This window comes from Eulemur rufifrons, chromosome 8 (assembly GCF_041146395.1).
Source record: "Eulemur rufifrons isolate Redbay chromosome 8, OSU_ERuf_1, whole genome shotgun sequence".
In the NCBI taxonomy this organism is placed as follows: domain Eukaryota; kingdom Metazoa; phylum Chordata; class Mammalia; order Primates; family Lemuridae; genus Eulemur; species Eulemur rufifrons.
In genome coordinates, this window is record NC_090990.1 from 44,729,822 (window position 1) to 44,746,387 (window position 16,566).

Genomic DNA, 16,566 nt, shown 5'->3' on the forward strand with positions numbered 1-16,566 from the left:
GGCTTGCAGTATTAGAGTCTATAATCGTTTTGATGCTTTTAGCAAGAAGCTTGATATTTTTGCCTTTAGAAAACTCATAAAAGGCAAGTCAAATTCATGTACATAGGATAAATATTTGTTTACTACTCATATTTGGACTGAACCCCCTAGCAGCCAAGCCATGTGTTAGGACTCCATCTCAAAATGTCGCAACAGAGGTTGACAGCCTTACCCAGCGTAGAACCACTCCCCTGTACCACGTTTGCCTGTGGCTGAATTGGAATGAAACTCTACCTTGCTGGGGAAACACGATGGGCATATTCCCTGTCAGAGTGGGCCTAGTACAACCCTAATAAAATGTACCATGGGGAGGAGGGAGGAACTTGTCAACTGAGAGTTAATCAAAAAAACATATGTGCATGAAACCAACAGATTGCAGAGCTGGCCAAGACTTCAGAGATAATTTAACCCGACCCCCTCATTCTACTGATAAAGAAAGTGAGTCCCAGGGAGGGGAAGGTTCTTACTCAGGGTCAGACAGCTGGTAGTAATTTTGTTTGTTTCAATAACTAATATGAACAGTCTTTCTATACATCAGTGAATCCACCTTCCTGACTTTGTAAGCACACTATAATGATCATAACCGAATTTATCTTTGACAGTGGAGAAAGCAAGCTTTTAGGGTTTTTTACAGGGCCCCAAAGTCATCAGAGGAAGGCAAATCGTCATGAATGAAAGCTAGAGATCTGTCTCTTGACTGTGAATTCCTCAAGGAATGGGCCTGGTCTTATTTCTGAGTTAAAGCAAGTTTCAAATCCCAGCTTAGCAATTTACCAGCTTAAACAAGTCACTTAGCTTCTCTGAACCTCTGTTTCCTCATTGTAAATTTACAGAATGTTTGGGAGGATCAAATGAGGCACAATATATATTCACAGTACCTTGCATAAAGTAGGCATTTGACAAATTTATGCTTTCACCTAACGTTTAACTAACACCCTTGCTAAATGCTAGGGATACATCAATGAAGACAAAAGCCAAGGACTCTGCTTTCATGGAGCTTAGATTCAGGAGGGTGGAGCAGAGGCGAGGGCCACAGAGGAGCAGGTAGACAGCAAACAAACTAACAGCATCACGTCAGAGGATGCTGTGTGTTCTGAAGGGCTACGAAGATAAGAAAATGAGATGGTGTGATGGGTGGTATTTGAGAGAAGTGGACTGCTTCAGCCAAGAGTGGCCAAGGGCAGTCTTTTAGATGTTATAATTGAAGAGGACCTAAGTCATGTGAGAAGGCCAGACAGTGAAAGATCCAGAAGAGCATTCTGGGAAGGAGAAAGGCTCTGGGCAGGAGCAAGCTTGTGTAGTCAGAATTGTGTCTTTCCGCAACATCCCTGTTTTCTACAGAGTGAGAGAGCCTCCACACCTCCCCTCCTTTATGATCAAGAGACTCATTTGAGGTCTATAGTAGAGTCGAAATTAGACAGCTGGGCATCTAAAAATTTGTATTTCTGCTTGGTAGGTATTTTTATTGTTGAAAATTACATAGGGTATACATATAATAACATACACCAATGTATGTATGCAGCGGGCTTTTTCTTTTTTCTATTACAATTTTTTAAATTGAGATACAATATGCATAAAGTGAAATACACAGATCTTAAGTGTACGCTTTGATGAATTTTGATAAATCACCCATATAATCAACACTCTAAACAAGATTTGCAAGTGCGTGTGTGTAGACAGATAGATACAGTATATTTAAGGTTATAAAAGAGGTGCCAGTGTTCATATTATGATTTACTGATGAAAACGCTCTCCCACTCTTTCTTTGCTCTCATCCCTTCTTGCTTCTCAATATTGTTGTCTCAAATGCATGGGGATTACACAGAATGCCAGGTGCAGGTCAAAAGATGACTGCATCAAAAAAAATAAAAAACCAAAAATAAATAAAAGAACAACTAGCCATTTCTTATGCTTGTTGAGGGAAAATCACATTGATATATTTTCTGTTTTTCTATGGAGGGGTCATGTGCCTCTCAGCCCACACATTAGCATGTGAACTTGTTGTTCCAGTAAAATGAGTCAGAGTTCCTCAAGAAGGCAGATTCATGGATTTCAGAGCTATGTGTCAGCCTCTGTAGAAAAAGGTACAGTGTGCTGTATTGATGCATCTCACACACACACACACACACACACACACACTCGTTCTCACTCAAGGTGATCACACAGCTAATAAGCAACAGAAATGGGATTTGAACTCAAGCCTAGAGGACTCAAGGATCAAGCTTTTTTCATTACAGGGAGAATAGTACCATCAGGTCTGAGTATAAGGCTAAGTAAGCAATGGCCTGGAGTCAGATTGGGCTTGAATTCTGGCGTTACTATATATTGGTTTGTGACCTTGGGCTGATCACTTATTATACTCTCTTTGTTCAGTTCCTTTATTCATAAAGTGGGAATAGATGATAATATCTGTGTCAAAAGTCATTTTGAGGGTCAAAAAGGTCATGTACATAAAACAATTCACACAAAGCACAACACAGAGTAAGCACCTGGGAAACAATCGCATAGCAATGGTAGTGGTAGTTGGCTGCCGGGTCCATGGGCACCACGTGTTTTTGGATCATATACCCCATCGGTTAAAAAAAATTTGAGCATGCATTCTCAATCCGTGAAAACTTATTTGTGAAAAAATATGAACATATTATGCAGTGTTTATAGATTGTTTACTCTATAAAACAAGTAAAATATAGCTGAAACAAAACATATTTCAGATTTGTTTACCTATCATGATGGCTTCATACTAACATTAGCAATATGTAAAGCTATACTATATATTCATGACCAGTTGTGTCTTTAATGATATTTAAATTATTTTCAATGATTTCTAAATGATTTTATATGTACCTGTGTATTCATATCTCAGTCTTCTTGATAATTTTTACTTTTTTGGCAATTCTTGTCTTATCTGACTAAGTCTTCATTGTTTTTTCCTTATAATGTGAAGAACTAATACTGAGTAAGTGTCACCATTTTCTCGTCTACCTGCATCTGAATTGTCACCATCACTTGCAATCCATTGACTAAATCTTTTTGAGCCACTTGCCCATTTGGTGAGTTAGTTCAAATAAAACTCGATAATCCCTATAAATCACCAACCCGAAATATGCAAACAACAACATGCAGCAAATCCTCGAAGCTGAGGACATACAAGCAAGTGCCGCGCTGCCCTCCCTTGAGGTTGCAGAGCTCCCACTCTCCTCTCGAGAAACCTCACACATCTTACGTGACTCATGACCGTGACATGTGTCCCAACTGATAGATCTAGTGACAACCTGCACATTGAAAGCTAGTAAAGTTTAATTCATTTCTTTAGAATAAAAATTCATATAGGCCGGGCGCGGTGGCTCTCGCCTGTAATCCTAGCACTCTGGGAGGCCGAGGCGGGTTGATCGCTCAAGGTCAGGAGTTTGAGACCAGCCTGAGCAAGAGCGAGACCCCGTCTCTACTAAAAATAGAAAGAAATTATCTGGCCAACTAAAATATATATAGAAAAAAAATTAGCCGGGCATGGTGTCACATGCCTGTAGTCCCAGCTACTCGGGAAGCTGAGGCAGTAGGATCGCTTAAGCCCAGGAGTTTGAGGTTGCTGTGAGCTAGGCTGACGCCACCGCACTCACTCTAGCCTGGGCAACAAAGCGAGATTCTGTCTCAAAAAAAAAAAATTCATATAAATCAATATTTTCTCCCAGAATCCTGATGGATAATCATGAGCACTCCTTGGAGTGTACATATGCCACTTAATTGCTGGCTTTGGTGATCTCACCTTGCCTGTGTTTTGAAAGCCATCACCCCTTTCTTCAACAACTCAGCAAACATTAACAAGCACCTATAAGTGCCAGGACTGTGCTAGGCATTAGGGTTACAGTGACATAATTCCTGCCTTCTGGGAGTTCACACGTAGCTAGCCTTCACCACACCAGGTCCTGATTAATTCTCTCCTGTAGATCGTGACTCTGGACACTGCCAAGCTTGCGGTGCCCTTTGGTACCTCAGTCTAGACTACCTGATAGTTTTCCCCAAAGTCTTAAGGTCATTATTCCCCTTCTCCTGGGTAGGGGAGAAGGTACAAGATCCCCTGCTCTCCAGATTGCCAACATCAGTATGTCTACCGCTCATGGAATCTCCATCTTCTCCAGAGGTTCTGGAGCCCCTTTCTTTCTGTAGCCTAATTTCCCTGGTCACTCGCTCCATGCAGCTTACTGCCCTTTGGTAGCTCCCAAGCCAGGCCCCAACACATGAGAACTGGGTGTTTCCCCCGCCCATGCAGAGGCCTGGTGATTGCCAATGCTGCCACAAGAGCAGTGGTGAGCAGTGTGTGCTGACTGGTATCTCGGCCTCAACACGCCGGGGAAGGGTCAAACCCATGAATGGGGTCTTTCATGGCCATAGTACAGGGCCCCTATTTTTTCCTGCAGAAACCCTTCACTTGCTTTCAGAAGTGACAATCAAATGTGAACTTTCATGGTTTATTTATAGCTCTGCCTTATAGAGAGAAAGAAAAGAAGTGATTAAAATGCTATTTTGCAAAATATTTTGTTTTTAAAAAGCTTTCATTGTGTGGGCAAAAAGGAAAAAGAAAAGTCACTGTATTCATTGTGCTGTCTAGACTCTCCAACAAAGAGGGTAGCGTGCTACAAATTAAGATTGTCCGGCTCCTGCCTGCTGACAAAAAGTGGGAATTTGGAGGCCAACTTCAAATAAACCCTTTGGAACAGAAATATATTGTGGGGGTGACTATATTTAGCATGTGTCAGCATCTCCATAATAAATTCATATTGTTATGCTGTGGTAATTTCCAGATTTACTGCAGCCAGTGGGATCATGAGATTTCAGTTTTATGTTAATTATTTGGAGAAATTGGAAAACTCAGCAGTGCTCTTTCTGATGACAGCACTGATTCTCTGGACATTCTCTGGATGGTGCCAAGGACTCTTAAGGAGCCCTGCCTTCCAGGAGAGTGGAAAGGGAGCCCGAGTCGTTTTGACTGCCTGTGTAAGCATAACTTTTATATATATATATATATATACATACATATATATATATACACATATATATGTATGTATGATGCAGTACATTTGTATTTTCCTTACAATTATCAAATTAATATATGCTACTGTAGATAATTTAGAAAATGCAAAAAACAAGTTGACAAAGAAAAGAAATGATCACCCATGCTCTCCAACCTGTTGTTTTAATATATTTTCATCAGATCTTTATTACGCATATGTAATGTGTGTTTAACAAGCTGTGTAAAGCAAATAAAAGTTGTGTAGCACAAACACAATTATTGAGGCAGAATCAAAAATCAACTTTATTTTTTATTCCCACTGCCCCTTTACATTTATGCAGGGGTGCTAGTTTTTTCCCTCCCCTGGTTTAAAATTCTGGTGGTTCCATTACTTTTTTTAGATAAGTACAAAGTCACTTAAATGATAACAGGTTTTATGGTCCCGTTAAGTTGTGAAACATAGCCAAAATTCAGAAATCCAAATACTGAGGAATATATAAAGGTAAAGGTAAGACGCCTCCCAGGTTCTCTACCTGGGGTCTGCCACAAATGAGAAGACGCAGCTGTAATCAGATTCTTCTTTCTTCCTCACTCACTTCCTCTCCAACATGCATCTGCTTTTTTCTTGTTCCTCTGAGGTGGTTAGTAGGTATAAGGGAAGAGACATTAGGGGTGTAGGAAATTCCTTGTCTGATCAGCACTGTCATACATGGGCTCCATGCTCTCCTAGCCTAGTGGTGTTCACAGCTAGCTCTTGTTCTCATTAGGCTCCATCACAGAGGTTTTTGGGGCACCTCCACCGCTGAAAACCTCTCACCTGAAGTATCTTTGTCTTGGTTAATGCCTCTCTATTCTAGTAGATTCCTGACTCTTCTCTTAATTCTTAGAAACCCAGTAGCTCACCTCCAGCTTCTTTACTCAGACTTGCTCTGCCTGGCGAGGTGGCCATATTGGACAGGATTGAAGACACCCCCAGACACCTTCTCACACGTGGGCCACCGAGGCCTGGGGAAGCAGGCATGCCTTTGGGAGCCTGAGCCTGACAGAGTGGCAGTGCTGGCTGATCCCAGGGCAAGCTGTCCTTCATGTCTGCGCTGAAGCTGCCAGCCAGCTCGTCTCCTCCAGGCAAGAGTCACACACAAGCCCCTGTGTGCCACATCCTCAGGACATGCATCCAGCTCTATTGGTCTCAGTGGAGCCCTGTTCTCTTGACTCACGAAGGGAGAGGCTCCCATCACACCTCACCCTGGAAAGAGGCCTGACGTGCAATAAACCAACAGCTCTTTCCTAAAAATCCATCTCTGTCTGACCTTCCGAGTGGATGAAGGGTTTGAGAATTGATTAATGGGTCCTCGGGCACCCTTTGTACAGATTCTTCAGGGTGGTCTGTTTCCAGCTTGCTCTGGTATCTTATATCTGTCATCTTTAGATCTCAGCCAAAACTTCCATTTTAACATTCTTTCACGTGTATTATCCTTAAGTTCATTCATTCAGTAGACATTCCCTGGCTGCATACGATATGCCAGATGCTGACTTTGGCAGTGAACATAATTATAACAATTTCTGCCTTAAGGAGCTCACAGTCTAGTTGGGGAGGCTGATCTGTCAATAAAAAATGGTGGTGCCATGTCATAAATGCCGTGATGGACAGGAGCACACGTTGCTGTGAGAGCAAATAACTAGGTCTAGGTGGGAGGCAGGCAGCAGGGATGAGTCAGAAAAAAAATCTTCTCAGTAGACCTGATCCCTGAGCTAAGGTTCACATTTAAATCTGTACTTTTTGAGAAAACACCTCTTTTTAAACCTTTGAAATCTCTACAGTGAGTGTTTGCTTCTCAATAATTTATTTTTAAAACAAGCAGAGGTGATGGGAAGAAAGGAAGAAAGAACTCCCCGATGTCTGCATTTGTCCACACGTCTGTGACAGTGGCATTTATGGAGTACCTTCTATAATCCAGGTTTCCCGGACCCCACCCACGGTGGCAATCCTAGAATGCTGTCTCAACCCTGGCACCGCATGCGACCAGGAAGAGCCTTTCCCAGGGCCATGTCCAAGGCTCAGCATTGGTGGCAGGAGGCAGGGTCCCCCTAGAAGTACAGCAGAGCCCAACGTGAGGAAGAGGCAAGGACAAAACAGGAGGGGCGGCGAAGTTGATCTCAGCAAGACGTGTGCTTGCCCTGAGGGAGGAAGATGTTCTGACGGAGGCCAGGGTGAGCAGCCCTGTTCTGTGGCAGGCAGCAGCCTCACTGCAATGCGTTTGACTGTTTGGTCCTTCACAAAACGGCTCCAGACAGCCCTTTTAGTTTTTGTCTTTGCCCAGGGTTTCTTTGTCAATAGTTTCTCATAATTAAAAAAAATCTCCTCCCTCCTTACGGCTGCCATTTCTTTCTGCTGTCAGTGTGCTCGATACTCTTAGCAGCTCTGGTCTCCCCATCGGCACTTCCAACTCTGTTGAGGGCTGGGAAAACAGATGACTAGTTCAGAATGTTCATGCCATCCTTGTGAAAGAGTCGGTAGAACAAGCTAGCAGGAGTGGAAATTCGTGTCAGTGAGCAGACGAAAAAGCTATCAGGTTTCCTAACCCTCAAATAACTATTGAAAAGAAGTTTATCTGCTTCTAGCATAATATTTATCACACTCTATTTTGATCATGGTAAATGTCTTTTCCATTCTATGGTGAGCTCCTTGATGAAAGGCCCGCGCAGTCTTCCTCTCTCAATCACATATATATGGAGTGCTATTCTTGGCACATAAAAGGGCTCGGTATGTTTTATGAATATTCTAGGTGTTGAGATTCAGCAGTGAATAAACAAAGCCGCTTCCCTGCATAGCTTACATCCTGGTTAGGGCCAGGCGTGGAGAGGACAGATAATGAACACATAAACCAGTAAATACATAGAGTGTCGAGAGGTACTTAGCAGCGTGAAAACTCAACCAACCAATGAGTCAGTCTCAGTAGGGTGTCAAAGCTGGTCAGAGGGACACTTGGATATGTTTTAAAGATACCCAGGGGCTCTTACATTCTGTGTGGTAGTCAACTTTTTACATGTTTTCCCCCCCTGCTAGTATATGAGTTTATCCAGCACAAAGAGTTTGTTGTATGCAAATCTGTATCTATAGCACAGTGTGTGGCACGTAGTGAGTGGTTACTAAATGTGTGGAATGAGGAGTTGTACACATGTGATCCCAGAATGACTACAATCTTAGCAATTAAAATTCAGTAGCTGCTCCTAAGACTGGGCCTATTTGGTGGAGCTTTGCGTGCTATTGCTTGCAGTCTTCCCTAGTCTGGTCTGTTGGACTCCAAAGTGTGGGTTCACTCCATTCGCCTTAACTTTCTCATGGCCTTAACAGCCTCAGGAGACTGCCCAAGGAAACCCAACCTTTCCACTCCTGTGATGGAGCCAACACGACCTATGGTTGATCTTGATGCTGTACACACCATACCGTGTCCTCCCAGATGCTGTCACATGTCATCTGCCTGAGTGCCCCACGGTAAAGACAAGAATGTCTTGAAGTCATATCCCAGAACCCGGGTCAGTTAGACTCGGCCCAGAGGTCCCACGTCTGTACTCACAATTTCATAGACTGCTGGAAAAAAGAGCTGTAGTTGAATTAAAGTGGTCTTATTAATAAATATTTTATCCTAAAGTACAGGTGCAAAGTGGGTTCCATCCAGTCATTGTTGTGTTAATTAAGTAGGCAGTGTACTCAGGGGCTGATTCTGATGCCTTCTTATGCCCCCGTGTCCAGGTGATGAGGAGGGGAAATAATTCCTCCCACAGTCCCTGGAGGCAATCACAGAAGTGCTTTGTCGTCTGGGTTGTTTATGCCCTGGAGGCCTCAACATACAACTGTTTATTAAGCTCAGGATGTGCGGTCATAGATGTAACTTTAAATGTTCATTGGATTTTATTCTTGCTACCAGAGAAAAATAAGTTGAAAAAAAAATAGAGACTAACCAAATATCTTAAAGGGAAGAGAATTCTAACAAGAATGTCCTTTGCTGTGACAAGCTTCACTTTGGATTTAGCTTTCCAACTCAGCTGTCTGTGTTGTTTTCCACTTAACAGGAGGCAATGGCAAAAATGAGCAAAGTGGGGAAAGTTGTCTTCCCGAGACAAGAGGATAAAAAGTAAGTTTATATTTTTTATATGCACAGTGCTATAAAACTGAAAGATACAAATGCATGCAACTGTAGATCTAGACTAAACTTAGGAGGTCAGCTAACCCAGTGCTTTCATTTAATAGTTGAGAAAACTAAGTCCCGAAGTGTTAAAGTCACTTTCACTTAGCTAAGATTGCAGAGTTATGTAGGGCCAGACCTGGGGGTCAAATGCCAACTTCTCAACTGTCAGGCCAGTGTTCTTTTTCCTAGGTCGTTGGCAGCAAATCTTGTCTTCTCTGTCCTAAAGCAGAGGTCTCTTCCATTTCCATCCAAGGACCCGGTAGCATCTGTCTATTCTTTTACACTTCGTATCATTTAGCATTGAGGGCTACAAAATGATCTTGATTAATGTTTTAACCCCAATTCGACAAAAATATTAATGTATTGAGCTCCTGCTATGTTCAAGGCATTATGCTGGACTCCAGGCAGGCTTTAGAGGGAAATAAGACACAGTTTGATTTGTGCACATAGATCCTTTCAGAACAAAGGGATATGCTCCACAATAGAAGTATCACTAGGTGACACAGTAACCCAAGGAAGAAAGGGATATGACAGTGCAGGGATGAGGGGAAGCTTTTGAGAGGAGGTTGGCTAGACAGGCCAAGGCAGGGAGTAACATTCTTGGCAGAGGGAATAACATACGCAAATTATAAAAGTGAGAACAGCATGGTATGTGCAGGTTAACTATAAACAATTCTTAATTCTGAAACATAAAGTGTGAGATGGCAGGAAGTGGGACTGGGGGAGGGCAGAATTGGGAAGCAGACGGTCCACTCCTAAAGAGCTTGGAGGCCACACTAAAGACCTCGAACCTCATCCTACAGGCAGAACAGGGATGCCGAATTTTGAGCAGTGGTGAGACCTGGTCAAATGTAGATGAGAAAGATCCCCCTTAGAGGATGGATTAGAGGGGGCAATGGATAGAAGTAGAGAGTGAATGATAAAAGGCTTTTTTCAATAATCCCGGGTAGAGATGAAAAGGACCTCCATGAATTCACTGGCAGTGAGTTTCAAGAGGAAGGGACGGTTGTGCAGTGCCTTATAATTTTAAGAAAGTATTTGAGGTTAAGACATAAAAGCAAATTCCCCCTCACGTAATGGACAGGAAAAGGCACTGATACCACCAAAGCAAGATTGATCACTGTTTAACAGAGTTGGAAATGTCCATGGAAAAAGAACCCCAATTTCTTTTCATTTTCTTCTTTGTCTCCCAGTGGAGTCAGGCTGTTAACTCTCTGAATATAAACCCTTCTCTAAATGCCAGGGTCAAAGGAGCAGACCCTTGCACGAGGCAGCTCGGTGCAGCTCCGTGCAGAACGTGGAGCCATCCGAGTTCCCACTGGCAGTGGGGCTGTGGGCTGCCATCCCTCTGTTCCCCTGAGGGCAGCTGGAGTGGCCCTCTTTTCTTGAAATCAGAAACAGATTATTCTGCTCCATCTCTTCTCTGACCCTCCCAAGACTCTGGGGGGAAGTCTGTTCTTCAGTTCTTTCAGTAAGCCCCACGTATTCCTTTTGAAGAGCATCCTTGGCTTCTTGCTGGCCGCTGGCAGCTGTCGCCTGGGAAGGAGGCGGCACGCGCGGTGCTATGGCACCCTCTGCAGGCGGCCCAGGGATCTGCAAGTGGAAAGAGGGAGCCAGTTTTCTTCTGAGCTGCTCTCCCATCTCATTGCCTCCAATTACATCATTAGCTGTACAGACATTTAATCAGGTCTGTGCCACGCAGACGCAACTAATTGAGTTGGGGAGAATTTGGAGGAGAGAGGATTCAGCTGATTTAAAAAGTCAGAATCACAGAAAGACTAATCTAGGGACTGTAGTTCAATAAGTAAAATTTTAGGATGACCCCAAATCTCATCATTATGCCCAGACCAAATTTATATGTGACTCCAGAACAGTTACTTGAAAGTACCTTGAAAAAAATTTGTGCAATAAAAGACGTTAACAACAGAGTAAAATGGCAAGCCACAGAATGGGAGAAAATATTTGGAAATCATATACCTGATAAGGGATTGATATCCAGAGTATATAAAGAACTCCTAAAACTCGACAACAAAAACCCAAACCACCCAGTTCAAAAATGAGCAAAGGACTTGAGTGGGCATTTCTCCAAAGATGATATATAAATGGCCAATAAGCACGTGATAGACTGCTCGACATCACTAACCATTAGGAAAATCATAACTATAATGAGATACCACCTCACGCCCATTAGTATGGCTACCATTAAAAAAAAAAACAGAAAATAACAAATGATGGTGAGGATGTGGAAAACTTGTGCACAGTTGGTGGGAATGTGCACAGCTACTATGGAAAACAGTATGGCAGCTCTTCGAAAAACCAAAAATAGAATTAACATGATTCAGCAATTCTACTTCTGGGTACGTACCTGAAAAGAACTGAAAGCAGAGTCTCAAAGAGATATTTCTACACCCTTGTTCATGGCAGCATTATTCACAATACCCAAAACCACTGGAGCAACCTAAATTTCCATCAGTGGAGGAACATATAAGCAAAAAATGGTATATACATACAATGGAGTATTGGCCTTAGAATGAAGGAAATTCTGACATAGGCCACACATGGATGGATGAATCTTGAGGTTATTATGCTCAGTGAAATAATAAGACAATCACAAAAAGGCAAATACTGTATGATTCCCCTTATCTAAAGAATAAGGCCAGTGAACAAAGTTGCTGCAAAGTTGTCAGACTTAAAATTGGAAATCTTCAAGTGTATGAGAAAGGGATACTAACCCTATCTCCCCTCTAGCAGTTTTAACATTCCAAAGTCTAGGAAATCCATCTCGTATAGAGAGAGAATTGCTTACCATTATATTGTCATTGAGTACCATTAGAAGGGGAAAATCATCCCTAAAATCATTCTATGATTAAAAAATTTGAAGGCTCATAGAGTGGGTTTCAGCAGTACCTACCTATAGCTAGATTGATGATAATATTAAAGTACTAATTACTTAAAAATATAGCACTTAAATCACTTCTTATCAGTCAGGTACTCTTCTAAGTGTTTTGTATATATCTCCTCTTTTAATTCACACAGTAGCTCTGTTGAGGTAAATCCTATTATAATTAACTCCCTTTACAGAGGAGCAAATTTCAGTGCAAATAGATTAAGTAACATACAGTAGTGGGCCACACTGAGATTCAAACCCAGGCTTCAGATTCCACCTCTTAACGCTGTGTTTGGCCCCTTTATGCTCCTATGTTACCAGAATGCCTATGGTAGAAATGTTGGTGGGGGGTGGGTAGAGGGACTCCTATTAACGTAACTGTGCGACAAGTAGAAGTCCCTGTGTATATCCAGCTGTACAGCCTCTCTCCCCCAATCCACAAGCTTGCACCAAACCTCTCTCATGAGGCTCCTTTTCAGTGCACCCCAGAATCTACCAAGACATGCTAAACTGCCTTTATCAACCCATCACCCCATGTCAGTTTCCCCATCTGGAAATGTGAAAGGATCTCTTGAGAGGAATAAGGACAAAGTTGCAAATCTACAAGTATTATCTGTGTAGCCTGCTGTTATTCCTTTCAGGATTATGATGCCAAAGCAGCTTCAGCTGCTCTGCCATCTGATTCATGGCCAACACCAGTTCTAACAGGTCTCACCTGTAGAGTCAGCCGGGTAGGACAGGAGAGCGAGGTCCACTATGAGACGCCTAGAAGGCAGGGCACAGCTCCAGGAAAGGCATTAGTCGTGTATCCACGGGGTTTTACTCCTGGGTAAAGCAGTCTGCAAAGGAAATCTAGGTGTGGAATCCACAAAAGGGTGATTGAAATGTTCAGTCTCATCCCTGGTCAGACTGTGGTTTTATACCAGTCATCCAACCTGGGGCTAGTCATGCAGGAGATATTTATGGCATCTGGGAATGTGAAGGGGTCTCTGTTAAGCATGAGCCTTTTAGTACATGCAGTGTAGGCTTTGAAGTCAGACAGATATGAGTTTGAATTCCAGCTGTGCCAGTTTTTAGCTATACTACTTTGTGTATGTCTCTCTGAGCAAATGTCCTTATTTCTAAAATAGAGATAACACCACTTCATGGAGGTTATATATAATAGGTATGAAACACACTAGTCCACTGCTTGGGGTGCTGTAAGTATTCAAAAACTGGGAGATGTCAACATTACCGTAGGACACAGGTCCCCAACCTTTTTGGCACCAGGGACTGGTTTCATGGAAGACAATTTTTCCATGGACGGGGGGAAGGAGGAGATGGTTTCAGATTGATTCAAGCACATTATGCACCTTATTTCTATTGTTATTACATTGTATTACAACTCACCATAATGCAGAATCACTGGGAGCCCTAAGCTTGTTTTCCTGCAACTAGATGGTCCTACGTGGGGGTGAGGGGAGACAGTGCCTGATCTGACAGGAGGCGGAACTCAGGCACTGATGCAAGCGATGGGGAACAGCTGTAAATACAGGTGAAGTTTCATCTGCTGCTAACCTTCTGCTGTGTGTCCCAGTTCCTAACAGGGGGTGGGGGACCACTGCCATAGCAGATCTATTCTCATTTTTCTAAATGTAAGGGGGAAGCTACATGACAGTTTTGTCTTGAGATCATTCAATGTATTCGTTTTTCTCCCACAGATATTATGACAAGAAATATCAAGTATTCCTGAAACTGGTTGAACACCAGAAGGAGTATTCAGCAATTATGAGTGGAGACTAAACAGGCCTTACAGGTGCTGATGCCAGAAGGTTCTGTGTCGTTGCATTAGGGCCCTGTGTCATTTCATCTTATATTCAAGACCTTTTAGGTATCATTTCATCGTTTCTATATTGTCTTTTAATAAAGAAACCTGAGACATGTGTAATCAGAACTAGTGTCTTCCATTTCAAAACACCACTGCTATTTAGGTGGCAGTTTCCATACAGGCACCATCCTAGTGACACAAGTTTCGCATAGGGTCATAGGCCACATAGGACTAGACCTTGTTGTTAATTGATTCAATGTCAGCTATTAAATAAAAAGCTTGTATTGCTTTTAGTGGGACATCTAATGTTTATTCTGTGTCCTTTTGGCTTTTTTTTCTCTCCTGTACAGGATCCAGTCTGGAGTCAAATATTGCATTTAATTACAGGATCATCATGTTGCAATCATCGTATTTTAAAGATAGGTACAGACAGGAATCATCAATGGATCCAGGAGGGGATTCTGACGAGTAACAGGATGTATGCATGGTCTTAAGATGTCTCTTCACAGATTGTTTATTAGTTACAAGAGAGGAAAGAATGTTAACTATACTGGGAAGAAACAGGACAACATTTTGATTAAGTGATCAAAATTAACTTCAGATGGTCAAATGGACCTCATGTTCCTCCAGATGTGCTAGCCTGAGAAGGAAAAAGTATCCTTTTGGCTGGGAATGCATAGCCTGCATCTAATCTTAGGAAAACATCAGACAAACCCAAAATGGGGAGCATTTTATTTTTTTAATAGACTACATTCTTCAGAAATATCTATGTCATAAAGATAAAGGCTATGGAAAGTTTTCAGATTAAGGACAACTGAAGAAACGTGATGGCTAAAAGTTTTTGATGTAGGCAAGTGTTTGGAAGGCTATAGTTGTTTCAGTTGATACCACAGCAAATACACAAACACACACAGATATAGGTATACATACATATATAAACACATACATCATTTCAGACCCAAGAGTAATTGCTAATGTTGATTCTAGAGCTGCTATAGCTCAGATGCGTCTGGTTAGATGAAGTGCTGAGACTTCAGCAGGTAGGAAAGAAAAAGCTGGTACAAATCAGTCAACAAACATCCTCTGGAGTATTATACTCTGTGCCAGGCATTGCACGAAGCACTGGGTTACAGGAAGAAATAAAACATGGTCCCTGCTTTCCGGAAGCTCTCTGTCTACCGAAAGGCAGAGACAAATAAATCCATCACAGCACATGGTGAGAGGTGCTGCAATCCAAGAAAGCACCTGCTGCAGGTAGCACATCAGCCAGAAAAGGAGGAGGAAGTGGAGGGTTGACAGGCAGGATGGAAACCAGTATGGCATGACAGCTATGAGCCTTGGCTTGGAATCCTGGGCCTGGCCTTACCTCTTTTACTAGATGTGTGACTTGGATAAAGGTCCTTAACCTTCCTAAGCCTCAGTTTCCTCATTTTTAAATGAAGATATTAATAGCACCTACTTTATAGGATTGTAATGAGGATTAAAGGAGATAATACACATAAAGCACTTAGCTCAATTGTCTGGACCATGCCTATATTATTATGGGGCTCAGCTCCTAGAAGATTCTCAGGATAACAACAGTACACACTGAGTAGGATGACCACACCCCATTACCAACACCAGCTCTGCAGTAGCATTCTCCAGTATCCAAACGGGTATAGAGAGTTTAGGCCTGGCCCAGGGTGCAGGTGAGTGTGGGTGTCTGATCCAGCAGGCCTCGAAGCAGGAGGAAATCCAGTTCATTCACACCTAGATGCCAGCCGGAGCTTGGGCTGGGGATGAGAGAGGATTGGGAGCTCCCCAGAGGAGGAATGGGGTATAGTAGGATCTAGACAAGATGTCAGGTCGACGGGCAAGCAGGCTTCAGCTGCAAAAGCTGATCCACACTGACTGAGAAACTGGGGCAGGCTAGGGCATGCAGTAGTGTGTATGGTATAGGCAGAGAGAGAAGAATGCGTAATTACCGACTGTTTGCCAAGTCCTTCCTGTGTGTTCTGTCCCATCCTCACTGCGGCCCTGTGAGGTAGGCAGCATTACCCCACATTCCCGTTGAGAAATCTGAGGCTCAGCAAAGATAAACAGCTTGCCCAGAGTCGCACAGAGTACTAGCAAAGTTGGGCTTCAAATCCAGATCTGCCTGGGTGCAAAGCTTCAGGTGTCACCCCACTGTGGGCACCCTGCCCACCACTTGCTCTTTAGTGACATTGCGCACACTGTGGGTTACCAGCCCTGGATATGGTCATTCTTTCAAGCAACTTATATCCAACCCAAACCTGACCTTGGGTTCTCACTGCTTCATAGAAAAAGGAAAACACACACAAATGAGGCGAGAAGCATGGCAACACTTGGACACCTTTAGCATCTCAACAATGAGGAGGAGCCCGATAGAATAGGGAAAGGCTGAAAACCTTTGACAAGACAGCTAACCTGTCTGGCCCTCAGTCCTCTCCTCTGTCAGGGGGCGGGGGGGTCATCCTGCTACCTACCCCCTAGGGTTGGCGGTAAGATTCAAGGAAAGAACTGTGTATAAAGCCCACAGCACCATGCCTTGCAGATAATAAGCACTCCGCAGATTTTCTTTGTACATGGTTCTCTTTGTGCCTCCTGGCCAGGAGGTTAAGAAAATCATTCTGAT

The 16,566-nt window shown here is 42.9% G+C and overlaps 1 protein-coding gene across 9 annotated transcripts in view; it reads left to right on the forward strand.

Moving 5' to 3' along the window:
• FGGY (FGGY carbohydrate kinase domain containing) overlaps positions 1-14,653 on the forward strand; it is a 387,509-nt gene extending 372,856 nt beyond the window's left edge. For 5 of the 9 annotated variants that reach the window (XM_069480063.1, XM_069480065.1, XM_069480068.1 and 2 more), the window contains 2 exons: positions 9,122-9,183; positions 13,825-14,209. In XM_069480063.1, the coding sequence (XP_069336164.1) occupies positions 9,122-9,183; positions 13,825-13,906 (144 nt within the window). In that variant the 3' untranslated portion in view covers positions 13,907-14,209. Of the gene's footprint in view, positions 1-7,005; positions 7,259-9,121; positions 9,184-13,824; positions 14,210-14,281 lie in introns of those variants that run through there. The other 4 variants (XR_011234566.1, XM_069480062.1, XM_069480070.1 and 1 more) reach the window with 4 other exon arrangements.
• Positions 14,654-16,566: the final 1,913 nt, after the last annotated feature.